The following is a 19,010-nucleotide window of genomic DNA, read 5'->3' on the forward strand; positions in this document are numbered from 1 at the left end:
AACCGATAGGATACATCTCGCTCCACACAACTTTTGGAAAAGGAAGTCAATCAAGAACACTCAAAATAGATTACATCGTCGTTGACGTAAGCTCAGCCTACAATGCCCTAATAGGTCGAGCAACGTTAAATCAGCTCGGCGCAATAGTCTCGACTCCGTATCTATGCATGAATTTCCCAACTGCAGGAGGAATAGCCATGATAAAGGCAGATCAGAAGATGGCGCGCTGCTGTTACAATAAAAGTCTAAACCTCAGAGGCAGATGAGAAGAATTCCACACAATCGAGCTCGGTGGAGTTTAGAGGCGGGAGGAGCTCCGCCCACAACCTGAAGGAGAAATAGAGAAAATCCAGATCGAGAACACCCCGGACCAAACAACCAACATCGGCACACTCCTAAAAGGGGACATAAAAGAATCACTCATACAGTTCCTCTGCGACAACGCCGACCTCTTTGCGTGGAAGGCCGCAGACATGCCAGGCATAGATCCCAAACTAATGTGCCACAAGCTAGCAGTCTACCCAGGATCTCGGCCGGTACAACAAAGGCACAGAAAGCTAGGACCAAAACGCTCTCAAGCGGTGGAAGACCAGGTACGAGCTTTACTGGAGGCAGGCTTCATAAGAGAAGTCAAATACCTGCTATGGCTTGCTAATGTCGTTTTGGTAAAAAAGTCAAATGGGAAGTGGAGAATGTGCACCGACTATACCGATCTCAACAAAGCTTGCCCGAAAGATCCTTATCCGCTCCCAAACATCGATGCACTGGTAGATGCCTCCTCCGGATACAAATACCTCTCCTTTATGGATGCATACTCGGGATATAACCAAATCCCAATGTACCCACCCGACCAAGAAAAAACCTCTTTCTTAACCCCAAAGGCAAATTACTGCTACATTGTTATGCCCTTCGGTCTCAAAAACGCAGGAGCCACTTACCAAAGATTAATGAACAAAGTTTTTTTGGATCACATCGGAAAGATCATTGAGGTCTACCTAGACGACATGCTAGTGAAGATGCAAAACGAAGATATGTTATTATTCGACCTGACACAAGTATTCAACACCATAAGACGACACGGCATGCGACTCAATCCTGTGAAATGTACCTTCACAGTAGAATCTGGTAAATTCTTGGGTTTTATGATCACACAGAGAGGAATCGAGGCAAATCCGGACAAGTGCAGGGCCGTACTCTTCATGAAAAGTCTGACTTGTATCAAAGAGGTACAACAACTCAACGGGTGGTTGGCAGCCTTGTCCAGATTTCTGGCTGGATCAGCAATAAGATTTCTCCCCTTCTACGCCACTCTAAGGAAGGGAAAGGAGTTTGAATGGACAACTGAATGCGAGCAAGCCTTCCAAGACTTCAAAAAATTTCTGGGACGGCCACCTATATTAAGTCGGCCACGGGAAGGAGAACCACTCATCTTATACCTCGCAGTGGGAAATCAGGCAATAGCCTCAGCACTGGTCCGAGAAGACAATAGTGGGCAACAACCCATATACCTTATCAGTAACGCGTGTACATGATGTGCGCATGTGCGTCGATGCTGCAGTTCCCAAAATCCAAATCTTCATGTTCCTTCCTCTTGTGCATGCTTTTCTTCTCTCTTCTAGGCCACTCTTACCCTATTAATTCTGAAATCACTCAACAAATACGTCACGGCATCGAATGGCGATAAAGAGGATCAAAATATAGCAATTCTAAGGCAAAATAAGCATGTTTTTCATTATGGAGCAATATTAGGAAGTAAATACAAAACCATGTATTTCTTGTGAATAAGTGCGAGAAATATTGACAAACCCCCCAATTAAACACAAAATAAACCACAAAATTGGGGTTTATCAGCTGCATTTTAAAGTATGGTGGAAGGTTCGAGAATTATTTCTCAAGACATTGTGTCACACATATCATCTGCAGTAATCTTCCTGACAGGAAAGTTAAGAACATCAGGTTTGATCAAGTCATTTCAATTTTGAGGTTTAATCCTGTTCTTTCTTATCCATGATTTTAATTATTGGCTAGTCCAATGGAGATCCTTCAGTGCAGGACTGCCAGTAGTAAAACCCACTTGGATTTTAGATTCAATTGCTACTAACAGACTCTTAAGTTGTATGTTCTTGCATTTTTCATGCACCTATATTGATTTCATTTTCATCAGCAAATAAATCCTGCCATATATTTTTTCGGGAGAGAAAATAAACTGAGAGTGACTAAACCTTCATTTTGCTTTTCTAGGGGTGCCTTATCAACTTGAGTAGGTTGCTAGTAACCAACCAAAACTGTCAGCATTTTTCACATTGAAAAGTAGCAAGATATCAGAGGACACTTTTACAAATGCCATTTGTCAAGTGGAACCAGACATTGAAGATTTACACCCAAAGGTTGGCCAACTGAAGGAGAGGCACCCATCCGAAGTTGGGGAGAGGGTTGAAGTTTGCAAGCAAATCAGTAATGAAAATTTTATTGAGATTATTTTATTTATTTATTTATTTTTTACTTGATAATTATGTCTTTATATTGAACTACAAATTTTCTTCTAATAATATTATTAATACATATTAAACCTGAAACACAACACAATGAATTGATATTTTTTTTTTTATGACTAAACACAATTGATTTAGGTAGACGGTAAAATATTTATCATCACGTATTTTTAACTTTTTATATAATTTTTTAATATTATTAATGAAAACGATTGGATTGTACATATTTTTGAAATATACATTGTACATATATTTAGTGATTCTTTCTTCCAAATGGTTTTAGGTGGAAATGAGCCCAACATGGCAGCAGGGGAAGCTTAGAGAATTTTGCAAGCAGAAAGGAATCCATGTGAGTGCATGGTCACCATTAGGAGCTTACAGAGAATTCTATGGTATAAATTCCGTTATGGACAATCCAATCCTTAAGGACATAGCCAATTCAAGACACAAGAGTGTGCCTCAGGTCCTTAATATATTTATTTCTTAATTTTTCTATTAAGGTTATAAATTTATAAACTTACTTTATAGTGTGAACTCTTAATATTATTTTATTTCTTCAGTAACTATGTTTATTTCTCCTTTTTTTGTTTTCTCAAAGTATTTGTCTATGTTAATGCTTATCTTTTTGTAAATAAAATTAAGATTATGTATATTTATCTTTTATTAAATATCACTTCTTAATTTAAAATTAAAGAAATGCAACAAAATTAATTAAGATAACTTAAATTTTTTATTATTTTAGAGAATTTACGGTGAAGAACAGATGAAGTGTACCAACAAAATAGACCTGATATTGAAATTGTTACCTTGTGTGATGAGAAAGAAAAAGATAGGAGGAGGAAGTTGAAGAAGTCATTATGATCAAAGATAGCAACATCACATATATGTAATATACATAAATATAAATTTGTTGTATTTATGTGGATTTGTTTCTACCTTCATTTTTTTTAATACATATATGTAATATACATAAATATAAATTTATTTATATTTAGAATCCATTTTCCATTTCATGTTTATACGATTTCTATATTGCCTTCATTTTGATTTTCAATAATTGTTGACATTCAATCCTATTAAATAGTTATCTATTTTTTATTATTTATATATTTTTTTGAATTAGAATTATATTTGAAAATATTTTAATAGTGATATATGCGAAATTTAGTTAAAATTTATAAATAGGAAACAGCAATAGCGACTATTTTAGCGATCGATTTTGAAATTTTGAAGTTAGTTATTAGAGACCGATTTAGCGACCGAAACATTAGCGACTGATTTAGCGACCAAAATTATTTCGCATGGGTTAGATGCATGGCCTTGGTTGAAAATCGGTCGCTAAATATTAGCGACCAACATCGGTCGCTATTCTGAATTTAGCGACCAAGGGTTTAGCGACTACCAAAATCGGTTGCTAAATCGATCGCTATTCTGGTAATTTCTTTTAGTGGTTTATTTTATGGATTAATACTATTACTGTTCTATTTTAATTAATGTATTAATTTCAATTTCAAAAATTATTTTTGTTCTTTATCTTATGAATCTGGGTGGAACGGAAGTATGACCCTTATTCTATTTGAGTTCTTGTAAAACTTGAAAAAGCTCTTTACCTGAACAACAACTTGAAAACATATTCTCCTAAATCATTAATTATCTGGACTTAATGGGATACGTGACATATAATCCTCTTATATTTAGGTAATTAGGATTTCTATGGCATATAAACTAGAATTGAACTTAACCCTCTAATTGGACTCAAGTGATAAAGGAATTGGTGGTTGATGAAGGTTAGAGGAGACTAAAAAGGTCTAAGAAATTAGGGTTTAGTCTATATAGTTTGCCATGAATTGAACCTTGCATGATTAAAATAGTTGGTAAGAAAAATTAATCCGAAAAATAAATATCTCTGAAACCTTAACTGTTTTACTCATATATTCTTCACATCAATTTACTGCTTACTTTCTAAATTTCTGAATTTACTGTTTGATGTAATTGAACTATTAAAACACCATTTTCTGTTTGTCTAACTAAGCCAATCACTCAATTATTATTGCTTGATCCATCAATCCTCGTGGGATCGACCCTCATTCACTTAAGGTACTACTTGGTACGACCCGGTGCACTTGTCAGTTAGATTGTGGGTTATAAATCCCGCACCAGTACTAAGCAATCAACTTTCTCATTAATTCACTCCTATCCTAAGGTCATCTAGCCTAAGTTTTCACAAGACGTTATATATTAAATACAAGAAATCAAAACCATACATTGGCCGATTTCCCGTAAAACCTGGAACATCACAATTTGCCACCGTTTTACGACACCCAAGTTTCCAAAGTCTCACCAAAAGAGTCCAATAACAAGTTTCCAACACCACCAATTTGTTTCCAAAGTACACAATCCAATCTAATTTTACAAAATAACACTAAAATTACCATGGGATTCACTAATTAGATAACTTGAAAAGGATTAAACATTTCTCATCTTACCGACGGAAGTTTAGGACAAAATCCAGCAAATCCACAAAGCTAATTTACTCCTAAATACCAAATTTTAACAAATTCTCAACACCAAAGTTCAACAATTTTTGAAACTAAGATGAGAAGATTTAGGTGAGAAAACTCAATTTTTGAAGAGGATTTCGAGACGAATGCGTGGCCGATAACGGCTCGTCAATCGGAACTCCAAATCAAAAGTTATGTGAGATTGAAATCTAGCCAAGGATTTTACATACCCCTTGCTCCCCTTCATCCATTTCCCAGCATGTTTTATTATGAAACAAGGTAGAAGAGCTGAAGCTTTTATTAATTGTGGGCTTGGGTTGGGCTTTGAGCCCATTTTGGACCTGATTTGACTGGTTCGATCCATTTAGCCCAATTTTGGGCTAAATTATTTAAAATTAGTGTCAAAATTTTTATTTTAATTAGGTCTACCCTACTAAACTATAAAATTTCATTTCCTAACTTCTTAGATTAATAATTAGTTTATTCGCTAATTATTTACTAATTTCTCAGATTTTACAGAGAAAGAAAGAGAGGCAAGGGAAGAAGAGGAGAAGCTAAGGGGTTCTGGTTTTGAGTTTTGGCTGTGTTAAGGTTTGATTTTTTTGAGTAAATAGTCATTCTTTATGCTGATTCAAAGATCATGCCACAACGATAAGTGTTGTTATTGGAAAATAGTTAAATTTTAGCCATGGTGACCATTTTCGTAACAAATATTAAACACACTCATTTAGTTTTACCACGATTTAGTATTTGTCGTTAAAGTTTCACAGCTAATCCTTGTTTTGTAGTAGTAACAATAATGAAATCACTACAAACTTCTAATAGAATGAGAACGAAGGCAATGGTAGTAGCGACAATGCAATGAAGAGGTTAAAGTGAGATTGGCAATAAAAGCAAACAAAGCAAGAGTTGTGCAGACGATGACAAGAGCGAGCAACCCAAGAATGAACAGATCAAAAGAGAAGGAGACAATAATAAATAGTGAATATATCCAAAAATAAGAAAACGGTAACATACAACTCAGAAGAGAGAAAAGAGGTAATAGTGGTAAGTTGGATCGGTGACTCCTGGACAAACAAATCAAAAAAGAGCTGATGATGAAGTGATTAGGAGGGAAAGAAGAGATAATAAACACATCGATGAGAGACAGCAATTATTCAAAAATTAATCTATTATGTGTTGAAACTCCGTTTAAGAGTTTGTTATTAACTATTATATTCCTATATATATAAAATATGATTTGAATTTTCGACAAATAATTAAATTGGTGAACTAATAATTACTAGACTAACTTAAGTTTGACTATGAAAATTGACTTTCTATGCCTTTATTTGTTAAAATTTTCACTATGAAAAAGAATTAACCTTTGTTTGGTATATTTAGGAGTTGAATTAGATAGTAAATCCCAAATAATATAATTTGTAAACCGCTCATTGTTGACCAATATTCATCGAGGCAACCAAAAAAAAAAAAGGAAAATGTTAAATTGTTACATCAAAGACAAAAGATCAGAAAATTCTATGCGAGAATATTTCATGACAATCATTCTAGGAAGGGAGAAGTAGTGGCTTACAGCGCAGAATAACGTGAAGGAAAAAACAAATCAAAGTCGTAACAAGATAAGGGAATTGCGGGAGTTTATTTTGGAATCTAGATGGATGGATCAAACTATAGCTACTTATTATAGCTAGCTGGTGGGGACTCATTTTAGCATATATATAACGAGTAATTATTGAGAGTTTCAATTTATTTGTTCAATTATTTAATTTTTCAATATTTAATTGAGTAAAAATTAAAATATATTTATTTATTTTAAAAAATATTAAAAAGATTAAAAATTTTAATTTTTACTTAAAAATTTGTAAAATAATTAAAAGAATGTGTTAAAATTTCCTATATATATATATATATATATAATTCTTTTAAATATTTTAAAATATCAATATTTTAATTATTTTAACTGTTAGTTTTAATTAATATATATTATATATTTTTTATAAATCAGATTAACAACTAAATTTAATAAAATATCGTATTTTTAAAATATTTAAAATTTTTTAATATAATATTGTATTGTCATTTTTATTCAACACACATGCCGAGTGGAATGTTTATGGGACCTCTCACTAGAGGAGATAAAAAAAAAAAACTAAAACAATATAAAAGAAAAGAAGGTGATGGTAGTATGGTACGCTATGTATTTCCTTGAGTCAGATCCTTGTCAATTCATTTATCTTTTAATCTTGTTGAATTAGGCTGTAATTAGAAAAAAAATATTTTGCAATTTATTTTTAATATTGAATATAATTAACAAAAAGTAAACATAAATTCTTTATATCATAAAAAAATATATAAAAATGTAAAAAAAAAAGTAATATATATAATATAAATATTATTTGTCTGTTTAACAGAAAAGATGGGACGGAAGCAATGATCATGACTCGCGTTAATTTTGCCAATGTTTGGCAGGGACAAGATAATCAAAATGGCTGAATGAGTGAAACCTTCCCATCCAATAAAATGTTTTGCTTTATTAGGAGTATTATTGGAACCAATAAACAACAATGTACACAAAGTTTTAAGAATTTAATGACGATGTATTACTAATATCATTCATGCTAATTGCTAAAATCTAAAAAAAATTTGATTATTAAATCAATTATTCATATAAAATATATATTAAAATATAAAATAATATTAAAAATAATAATTATACAAATATGTTTAATTATATTAAAGTGTACATCATAATTAAATATTTATATAAAATATATATTAAAAATAAATTAAATAATATATTTATTTATACACAAATATATAATAAATAATTTTGATAGCTAATTTTTGTATATACATAAAATTTTTAAATATTTTACATTGTCAATTAGTACATTTAAATTAAGTCTTTATTACATTTTAATGTATCTCATAAGAAGTTTTTAAAAAGTTCTTTTTAATAAAATTCCATCCTTAAATTTGTTTTTTTAGTGCATACATAGGTTTGCAAATCACACTGAATACTTTTAAAATATATATTGATATATAAACCAAAAATATTCATTTAAGAAAATCATTTATATTATTAAAACAGATATTAAATATACTACTCATAAAATACAATATATTTCTCCAAAAACATACTCAATTTCAAAATGAACAAATGTAAGTAGGTTATTATAATATGACTATATTACAGTAATTATAATAATTATTAGATTTTAAAAAATATTGTTAAAATTAAAATAATATTTTTTAAAAAATATTGTTTAAAAGAATATTATTAAAATATAAAAAATTTAATTTTAATTTTATTCACACTTACATAATTATTAAGGATATCTTATGGAAGAGTACATATAACTCTTATTTTCAAGTGAGCCTAGTTTTAAAAAAATGAAAAATATGTTTAAATATTATTATTTCTCATTATGGAAGGCAGTGGGTGAGCCTTTTTCATGGGGGGCAGCTTTATTATAAAGCTTAACGAACATTTATTCTTCATGAACTTTATAATTCAATGTCACGTGAATGGATCAGAAGTCTCACCTGGCTTTAATATTCTCCTCTAGCTAGCATATAGCAATAGCAATAATAATAACCTGCTTCATCATGGTGACATATTCTTTATTATGGAATATAGATGAATGCCACTGACACCACTCAAAACCTGATGAATGCATATTTACGCAGCAAATGCACGGAAAGAAAGAGAGGATGGAGAAAGGAAAGACAAAACAAGGAAAAATTAAAAGTACCACACATAGATATTCACAGTCCAAAGATTTTTAATCTGATATTCATAGCATATACCAACAATAATCAAGTATATAATAGTACAAAAATTATACAATTTCTTTTTTGTTTTCTCCGATTGGATTACAAGACAGTCAAACAAATGATGGCACAATGCTTAATAAAAAAAATTAAATAAAAAAGGCATACCATACACTTGATTTATGCTATACTAGCCCCCCCCCCCCTCCTCCTCCTAATAATAACTTTGTTATCCTTGAAAAAATGGAGCTAATTACACATTATCAAGTGTGATAATAATAATATAACCTTGTTTTTTTCATAGCACTTGAAGCCTTCCTAAAATAAGCTTCATCTTTGGAGATCTATCCCACCTTGTTCACGATAGATGAAGAGAACTAAGAGGAGCTACATACATATATAAGAAATTAACATGAGAGAGAGATATGGATCCTATCAGCTGTTAGCCAGTTATGAAGAAACCCAAGGTGATGGAAAAAAAATAAAAAACACAAGAAAAAGACTTCAAACGGGTAAAAAAATATTAATAAATAATTATTCTGCTTCAACTATCTGGAGCAGAATTACCTATAGTTGGAGAATATCTGTGATGTTCAACCAGATCAGAAACCTAGTTGAATAATCAATATTACCATGATCCTCCACCTAACATCCCACTCCAATATCCACTTGAATCCCCTTGTTGATGCACCTTGCTATTACTCTGATGATCAATTGCGTCGGCGTTAGAAACCTGATTCAAATCCTCAAATGGAAACAAAAGTCTCCCATTATTATTCCCACCACCACTTGTCTGATCTTGTTGATGATGATGAAGGCCTGCAAATCCACTCCCTACAATCCCAATCCCAATCCCATCCAAAGAGAAATTCAATCCTGCTGTCTTATTGAAATCCTGAAGAGCAAAAGTACTATTATTGTACAGCACTGTGTTTGGATCAGGTGGATGATGAGGCAAGAAAGAGTTCAAACCCAAACCCCCTCTTGAATTTGCTGAAGTGATCCCAGTAAGAAGCTCCATTGCTGAGAATTGAGTAGTAGAAGAGGGTGGTGTAGTAGTAGTAGTAGTAGTAACAGTACTAGTAATAGTTGAAGAAGAAGAAGAAGAAGAAAGAGTATTATTGTTTTTGTTATTGTTTTGTTGATGAACAACCAAATCAGACGGAAAAGCCAAGTTCAGATCTTGGCCTTCATGGACTACCTTACCAATAAGCTTAATGTTCTTGTTGGGTGAAGGCGGTGACGGTGATGATGATATTGAAGTAGAAGATCTCTTGTTCTTTCTGGATCCACCACCAACAGGGATGTTCCTAAGGGACCCACCTTCAGTCCAGTACCTTCTACAAGTCTTGCAGAAGTACCTTGGTTGTGTAAGGCTGTAGTTGTTGTAGTAACAGAACTTTGTGTTTGTTGAATGGCACCTTGGACAGTTTAGGGCTTGCTCTTTCTGTGGCCTTGGTTTCTTGATGGTATTGTTGTTGTTATTATTCTCTGATGCAAGATTATTAGAAGATGGTGGTTTTGATTGATGACATGATGATGTGTTTGTTCCCACAACTATCTCTTCTATTGGCTTCACCACAATCTCCTAGTTCACAAAAACACTAATTTGTTACTTCAATTGTTTCATGCATAGATAATAATTGAGACTTTCAGTTAGGAATACTCATATTCCACTAATTTTAACCGTTAATCTTAATCCTAACATTTATATATACTTGAGATCAACGAGAACAACAGTAGTATAATTCCCTGAGACTTTTCCATTGAGCATAACTATGTTTAGAGTGGAGAAAAAAGATGAGAAACTTCTTGATGAATTTATCTTCTTTATGGAAAAAGGAGATCAGAAAAAGAAAAAGCGAGAAAAAAGTGAAAGTAACATGTGTTAAAGACAAGTGATGGATATGAATAAATCGCAGTAGTTGCACCAGGGAGGCCAGAGTATAGTACCACGCACTACTAATATATGTATATAACTTTAATAATTTTAAGGAATCATCATCAAAATAATATCATGGAGAAATATAATCAAGAAATTAAAAGAGAAGAATTATGATTAAGCAAGCAAGTTGATTAGCTACTACTGATGATAATTAATTTAATTACCTGTGGCCACTGAGCTGTGTCCATGGATAGATGAAGAGATCGATATGAGGGATTCAAAGAAAAAAGGAGGAGAGTACACTCTCTCTGAGAAAGAGAAAGAAAAAGAGAGAGAAATGATGGTAGTGTTGGTATGGCTTTTGTTTTTTGTTTTCTCGAAAGGCGTTGCAGAAAAACGAAAAGGGGGAATGTTTTTTGGTGGGTCGGTGTGTTGAGCTAATAGCCTGTGAATGAATGAACGAATGGATCACCTTTGACAACTTTATCGATTTAATAGTGCGTATACTTTCATTATCGTGATTCAATGGAAGAGCAACAATATGGGGCGGGTTCTATTATTTAACTTATTTTAATCCTTCATCATGTCACACCGCATATACTATATAAAATTTAAAAAAATGATACGTACAATTGACTCTATAATTTAATACTTCTGTCTTACTCATAATAAAATATAAACAACATAAAACAATTCAGTAAGGACCAATGCAGCAGATGTAAAAATTTTAGAATGCTAACAGTTTTTTATACTAAATTTTTAATGTCGTATTTTTGTTTACATACATGCACACCTATATAAATTAATATATATTATAAAAATTTAAGAACCAACAGAATTTGATATTTTTTATTAATATTTTTAATTATTAATTTAATTATTTTAGTCTAATAATTTAATAACATATTTTTAGTTTATATTTTTAAATATTAATAATTAATTATTAATTGAAAATAATAACTTTTTAATATCAACAAAAACAATGATGTTATATGTATAAATATTTTCTTTAACTAAATATAATCAAATTGATTTAAACTTAAGAAAAACTATTCACGTAATATGTGCACATACTTTTTATTCTTTTTCACATTTTTTTATTGACATAACACGGTAATTTTGTACATAATATATAAATTTTTGTTGCACAGCTCAAACTATTGCTGTTTTTTTTTGTCCTTTTAATTTCTATACTAATTTTTATTTTTTATCTAATAATTTTGTGTTGAATTCTGATGATATTTAATACTTTAAATATATTTTATTAGTTAAGTGAGTGAATATTTTAAAATATGATCATTCAAAATTTTTTACAATAGTCACTACAAAATTTTTGTACTATGTATTAAAATTTTTTTGTATTCAGTAATTTTGTTGCATAGTTAAAAAAATATTTTTATTGTTGCTTTTTTTTCTATACTAATTTTTTGTTTTTGATATAATAAATTTCTGTTGAATTTTGATGATATTTGATACTTTAAATATATTTTATTTGTTGGATAAGTCAATGTTATTCTAGATTTTTAATCTTTTAAAAAAATTGTGTTGTATATAAAATTTTTTATATTATACACTAAAATTTATGTATTTAGTGGTTTTGCTGAACATATATAAGAGAAGAAGAAGTGATGATGACGATGATGATAACAAAAGAGGAAAAGAAAGAAAAAAAAGAAAAAAATAAAAAAAGGAGAATGAAAAAGAAAATAAAAAAAGGGATAATAATAATAATAATAATAATAATAATAATAATAATAATAATAATAATAATAATAATAATGAAAGAAAAAAAACACAATAGCAATCGTATTACAAAAAAAAAGCGTGCTTATATATACATAATTTAGCTGAATTTAATTAAAAATAGACTTGACTACCTAATATTTATGCAACACAAGTATGCATACATAAATCATTCTATTTTGCACCATATTTATTAGTATTAACTATATATTGATTTAAAAAACAAAACTATTAATCACCTAAAAAATCCATCCATATCTATTGGTTTTAAATTCTATATTTTGTCTAACAATAGATGCTAAATAATCTGTTTTAAATGAGATACGATTAATTTTGAATTTGATAACTAATTAAAATATAAAAGAACATTAGAGACTAATAATTTTTAATAATTCTTATTATTATTTAATTAATATAAATATTAAATTATTTTTAATAAATAAATTATTAATTTATGTATATAAATTTTAAAATATATTCATACAAATTATATTAATTAATATGTATTAATAAATATAAATATAAATTATATATTTTTTATATAAAAATATCTATAAATATAAATATAAATTATTATTAAACAAGTATTAATTAAAAATAGGGTTATGTTACGTGTATATTAAAATCAGTTACTAAAATCAGCCACTAATATAAAATACATGTCAGAATATAAATATACATTAAAAATAAATTAAAACACACATATATTTATACACAAATATATTAGTGACTGATTTTAGTAATTAATTTTAATGTATAAATAATATTTCTCTTAAAAATAATAATATTTACTGAATGTATAATATTATAAAAATATAAATCAATACATACTTGTAATACAACTTGTATAAAATATGGGAATATTGTATGTTGGCGAATGTGATGAGAATATTTTATTCCAAGAAGCGGGAATATATGTCTCAAAATGCAAATCTAACTGATTCGCTAAGCTACAAAAGACTTCCATTAACTCGTTAAATGTTTAAAATTAAAGTTGGATGTGCGTGATCAATGTATGATCCCATCAACGGTGCAGATAATTATTGCTCCATGCATTCTCCGAGTAATTTCTTTTTCTTTAATTTCTATTTTGTTGTTTTTCGCCTGCACCGCCGGATTAATATTATTCGGTTTTGACTTTTTGGTGGGTATGTTCTTAAGAATTAAGTAAAGTGCTCTAAAGAGAGATTTTATCTTAGTAATGGAATGATGATGTGTTTACCTGCATCGAGAGTAATCAAGAAAAGGTTGAAGTTAATCATAAAAGTGAGGAGTAAATTAAAAATAAAAAATCTTTTTTATATATTAAAACCAACTATTAAAATTATTAATTATTATATATTTATATATAAATAATATATATTATTTAATTTATTTTTAATATATATTTTATATTTTAATATATATTTTATATTAATGACTAATTTTAGTATATAAATATTTTATAAATAATTAAATTAAAATACAAAATCTTATACTACCAATAATCAAGGACAGAGCTACATGCTAGTAAAAGAAGGTAGTAGTGTCACCTAACTTAAAAAATTTCAGAATAAAATTTTATTTAATTATACTTTGGATCTCTGTTTCTAAAAAGATAATTTTATAATTTATTTATGTCTAATTAAGAATTCGAAATAAGAATAGGAAATATGTAGTGATAATTTTTATATGTATTTTTACATATTAAATTTAGGATAAATTACTGAAATAAAATAAATACTTTTTAATATTATCCGTTTATAATTTTTTTTAAAAACTTATATTTTAATATCAACTAGACGATGTTGCAATGACAAGGTTAGTATAGTAATTTCTACTTGATTTAGGAGCTTTCTTGTTAGATTAGAAATGAATTTAGAATGGTACTGATATTATCGATATCATAGAGATGTTAGAATAGAAATGATAGTAATTGACAAAAATGCTAGTGTTATTGTTTATTAGTATTGGTAAATACAATTTAAAGTAGAATAGTTGTAATAATGGTGATTAGAGTTACATAAGAATAAATGAGGATATGTTGGTGACATTGGATTAGGATAAGGTTTAGGATAGTGAAGTTTAATTTTGATAAGTTGTTTGGATATAAAGGATGAGATTTAATTGGCATTAACCTATTTTAATTTATAGAAATTGAAATTTATTAGTTAATTGTTATTCATAGAATTTTCATTAAATGTTTATTGAATATTGATGAGCGGATAATTTATACGCTTTTTGGCATTGTTTTTAGGTAGTTTTTAGTAAGTTCAAGCTATTTTTAGGGATGTTTTCATTAGTTTTTATGTTAAATTCACATTTCTGGACTTTACTATGAGTTTGTGTGTTTTTCTGTGATTTCAGGTAATTTTTGGCTGAAATTGAGGGACTTGAGCAAAACTCTGAAAAAGGCTGACAAAAGGACTGCTGATGCTGTTGGATTCTGACCTCTCTGCACTCGAAATGGATTTTCTTGAGTTACAGAACTCCAATTGGCGCGCTCTCAATGGCGTTGGAAAGTAGACATCCAGAGCTTTTCAGCAATATATAATAGTTCATACTTCATTCGGAAATTGACGACGTAACTTGGCGTTGAACGCCAAGTACATGCTGCTGTCTGGAGTTAAACGCCAGAAAAACGTCATGATCCGGAGTTGAACGCCCAAAACACGTCATAACTTGGAGTTCAACTCCAAGAGAAGTCTCAGCTCGTGGATAGATCAAGCTCAGCCCAAACATACACCAAGTGGGCCCCGGAAGTGGATTTATGCATCAATTACTTAATCATGTAAACCCTAGGAGCTAGTTTATTATAAATAGAACATTTAACTATTGTATTAGATGTCTTTTGACCACGTTTCATCTTTGGTCTCAGCTTTGTTTTATTCTTCATCTTAGGAGACTATTGATCACGTCTTGGGGGGCTGGCCATTTGGCCATGCCTGAACCTTTCACTTATGTATTTTCAACAGTGGGGTTTCTGCACACCATAGATTAAGGGTGTGGAGCTCTGCTGTACCTCAAGTTTCAATACAATTACTATTACTTTCTATTCAATTCTCTTTTATTCTTATTCCAAGATATACGTTGCACTTCAACTTGATGAATGTGATGATCCGTGACACTCATCATCATTCTCACCTATGAACGCGCGTGATTGACAACCACTTCCGTTCTACCTTAGGCCGGGCGCATATCTCTTAGATTCTCCAACAGAATCTTCGTGGTATAAGCTAGAAAGATGGCGGCATTCATGAGGATCCGGAAAGTCTAACCTTGTCTGTGGTATTCCGAGTAGGATCCTGGGAATCTGGAAAGTATACCTTGTCTGTGGTATTCCGAGTAGGATTCCGGTATTGAATGACTGTGACGAGCTTCAAACTCCTGAAGGCTGGGCGTTAGTGACAGACGCAAAAGAATCAATAGATTCTAGAGTAAAGTATCGTTTTTGTCCCCAACGTTTGGGGTAAGTCTCAAAGTTGTCCCTAACGTTTCAATCGTCCTATTTAAGTCCCCAACGTTTCAAAATTGACTCAATGTTGTCCTACCGTTAGAGATCCGTTAATAAAATTGACGGCGGGACAAAATTGAAACGATTTTAAAACGTTAGGGACTTAAATAGAACAAAAACGTTGGGGACAAAAATGATACATAGAAATAAATTTTAATTTTATTCTTCAATAATAATAATTTTTTACTATACATAGTATTCAATTATTTTTAATCACATTTACACTTAATCACATCACTTTTATTCTAAATAAATTTTTTTTTATTTTATACTTAAAGTAATGTAATTTTTTTATAAATAAATAAATTTTACACTTTTATTCTAAATAAATAATGTAATATGAATAGAATGAAAGTGTAAAATTATAAAAAAAAATATAAGTAATGTGATTGAGTAATGAAAGTAAAATTACATTATTTAGAATGAAAGAGTAAAAGTATAAAAAAAATTAATTTATTTTGAATGAAAGTGTAAAATTATAAAAAAAATTATAAGTAATGTGATTAAGTAATGAAAGTAAAATTACATTATTTAGAATGAAAGTATAAAATTTATTTATTTATAAAAGAATTACAATACTTAAGCATAAAATTATAAAAAATTTATTTATTTAGAATGAAAGTGTAAAATTAAAAAAAAATATAAGTAATGTGATTAAGTAATGAAAGTAAATTATATTATTTAGAATGAAAGTGTAAAAGTTATTTATTTATAAAAAAAAATTACATTACTTTAAATGTAAAATTAAAAAAATTAATTTATTTAGAATGAAAGTGTAAAATTATTAAAAAATTATAAGTAATGTGATTAAATAATGAAAGTAAAATTACATTATTTAGAATGAAAGTGTAAAATTTATTTATTTATAAAAAAATTACATTACTTTAAGAATAAAATTATAACAAAATTAATTTATTTAAAATAAAAGTAATGTGATTAACTGTAATTTAAAAAACGATTGAATATTATGTACAGTAAAAATTAATATTATTGAAGGATAAAATTAAAATTTATTTCTATGTATCGTTTTTGTCCCCAACGTTTTAAAATTGTCTCAATTTTATCCCGCCGTTAATTCTATTAACGGATCCCTAACGGCAGGACAACATTGAGTCAATTTTGAAACGTTAGGGACTTAAATAGGACGATTGAAACGTTAGGGACAACTTTGGGACTTACCCCAAACGTTAGGGACAAAAACGATACTTTACTCTAGATTCTATTCCAACCTGATTGAGAACCGACAGATGATTAGCCGTGCTGTGACAGAGCATTTGGAACGTTTTCACTGAGAGGATGGGATGTAGCTATCAACCAAGGGTGATGCCTCCAGACGATTAGCCGTGCAGTGACAGCGCATAGGACCATTTTCCCGAGAGGATTGAAAGTAGCCATTGATGATAGTGAACCCCTACATACAGCTTGCCATGGAAAGGAGTAAGAAGGATTGAGTTGAAGCAATGGGAAAGTAGGCGTTCTTGAGCCATACAGTATCTCCATTCGCTTATCTGAAATTCCCACCAATGAATCTGCATAAGTATTCTATCCCTTTTATTATTTCTTTTTATTATTAATTTTCGAAACCATAAACAACTTTAATCTGCCTAACTGAGATTTACAAGGTGACCATAGCTTGCTTCATACCAACAATCTCTGTGGGATCGACCCTTACTCGCGTAAGGTTTATTACTTGGACGACCCAGTACACTTGCTGGTTAGTTGAACGGAGTTGTGTCCACTCGTGCCAATTTCAAATTCCAAATAAAAGTACAAGGAGTACAACTTAAAGAATATGGATCACAATTTCGTCCACCAAGTTTTTGGCGCCGTTGCCGGGGATTGTTCGAGTATGGACAACTGACGGTTCATCTTGTTGCTCAGATTAGGTAATTTTCTTTTCAAAAATCTTTTTCAAAATTTTTCTTTTTATTTTTTGTTTTTCTAATAATGTTTTTCGAAGAAAATAATAAAAATACAAAAAAATTCATAAAATCATAAAAACCAAAAATATTTTGTGTTATTGTTTGAGTCTTGAGTCAATTTTTAAGTTTGGTGTCAATTGCATGCTTTAAAAATCTTTTCTTGCATTTTTCGAAAAATCCATGCATTCATAGTGTTCTTCATGATCTTCAAGTTGTTCTTGATAAGTCCTCTTGTTTGATCTTGATTGTTTCTTGTTTTGTGTCTTATGTTGTTTTTCATATGTATTTTTTGTTTGTTAGAGTCCATGCATTAAAGATTTCTAAGTTTGGTGTCTTGCATGTTTTCTTTGCATCAAAAATTTTTCAAAATTATGTTCTTGATGTTCATCATGATCTTCAAAGTGTTCTTGGTGTTCATCTTGACATTCATAGCATTCTTGCAGGCATTCATTGTTTTGATCTAAAAATTTCATGCATTGAGTGTTTTTGTTGTTTTTCTTTCTCATAATTAAAAATTCAAAAATCAAAAAAATATCTTTTCCTTATTTCCCTCCAAATTTTCGAAATTTTGGGTTGACTTGATAAAAAATTTTTAAAATTAGTTGTTTCTTACAAGTCAAGTCAAAATTTCAAATTTTAAAAATCTTATCTTTTCAAAATCTTTTTCAAAAATCATATCTTTTTCATTTTTTTTATAATTTTCGAAAATTTCAAAAATCTTTTTCAAAATTTTTTCAAAATATTTTCCTTATCTTTACATCATATTTTCGAAAATTCACTAATAATTAATGTGATTGGTTCAAAAAAATTTGAAGCTTGTTACTTTCTTGTTAAGAAAGGTTCAATCTTTAAGTTCTAGAATCTTATCTTGTAGTTTCTTGTTAGTGAAGTAAATAATTTCAAAATTTTTGAATTAAATCTTTTTATCTTTTATTTGATCTTTTTCAAAAATTTTATCTTTTTCAAAATTTGATTTCAAAATATCTTATCTAATTTATTATCTTCTTATCTTTTCCAATTTTGATTTCAAATCTTTTTCAATCAACTAACTAACTTCTTGTTTGTTTCTTATCTTTTTCAAAACCACCTAACTACTTTTCCCTCTCTAATTTTCGAAAATATCTCACCCCTTTTCAAAAGTTCTTTTTAATTGTTTCAAATTTTAATTACATTTTATTTCTAATTTTCGAAAATTACTAA

General features: G+C 29.5%; 1 protein-coding gene across 3 annotated transcripts; it reads right to left on the reverse strand.

Annotated features, from left to right (window-relative positions):
- Positions 1-8,789: 8,789 nt before the first annotated feature.
- LOC130947656 (dof zinc finger protein DOF4.6-like) lies at positions 8,790-11,111 on the reverse strand. Of its 3 annotated transcripts, XR_009072758.1 has the most exons (3): positions 10,877-11,111; positions 9,335-10,355; positions 8,791-9,154 (listed from the first exon to the last, which is right to left on the reverse strand). XR_009072758.1 is itself a non-coding variant. In XM_057876363.1 (2 exons), exons 1-2 carry the CDS (start codon positions 10,898-10,900, stop codon positions 9,396-9,398), a joined length of 981 nt encoding a protein of 326 aa, XP_057732346.1. In that variant the 5' UTR covers positions 10,901-11,111; the 3' UTR covers positions 8,790-9,395. The 3 variants fall into 3 exon arrangements, 2 of the variants coding, with proteins under 2 accessions (XP_057732346.1, XP_057732345.1); XM_057876363.1 differs by having other exon boundaries at positions 8,790-10,352; XM_057876362.1 differs by having other exon boundaries at positions 8,791-10,355; positions 10,877-11,110.
- Positions 11,112-19,010: the final 7,899 nt, after the last annotated feature.

This window comes from Arachis stenosperma, chromosome 9 (assembly GCF_014773155.1).
Source record: "Arachis stenosperma cultivar V10309 chromosome 9, arast.V10309.gnm1.PFL2, whole genome shotgun sequence".
NCBI classification, from domain to species: domain Eukaryota; kingdom Viridiplantae; phylum Streptophyta; class Magnoliopsida; order Fabales; family Fabaceae; genus Arachis; species Arachis stenosperma.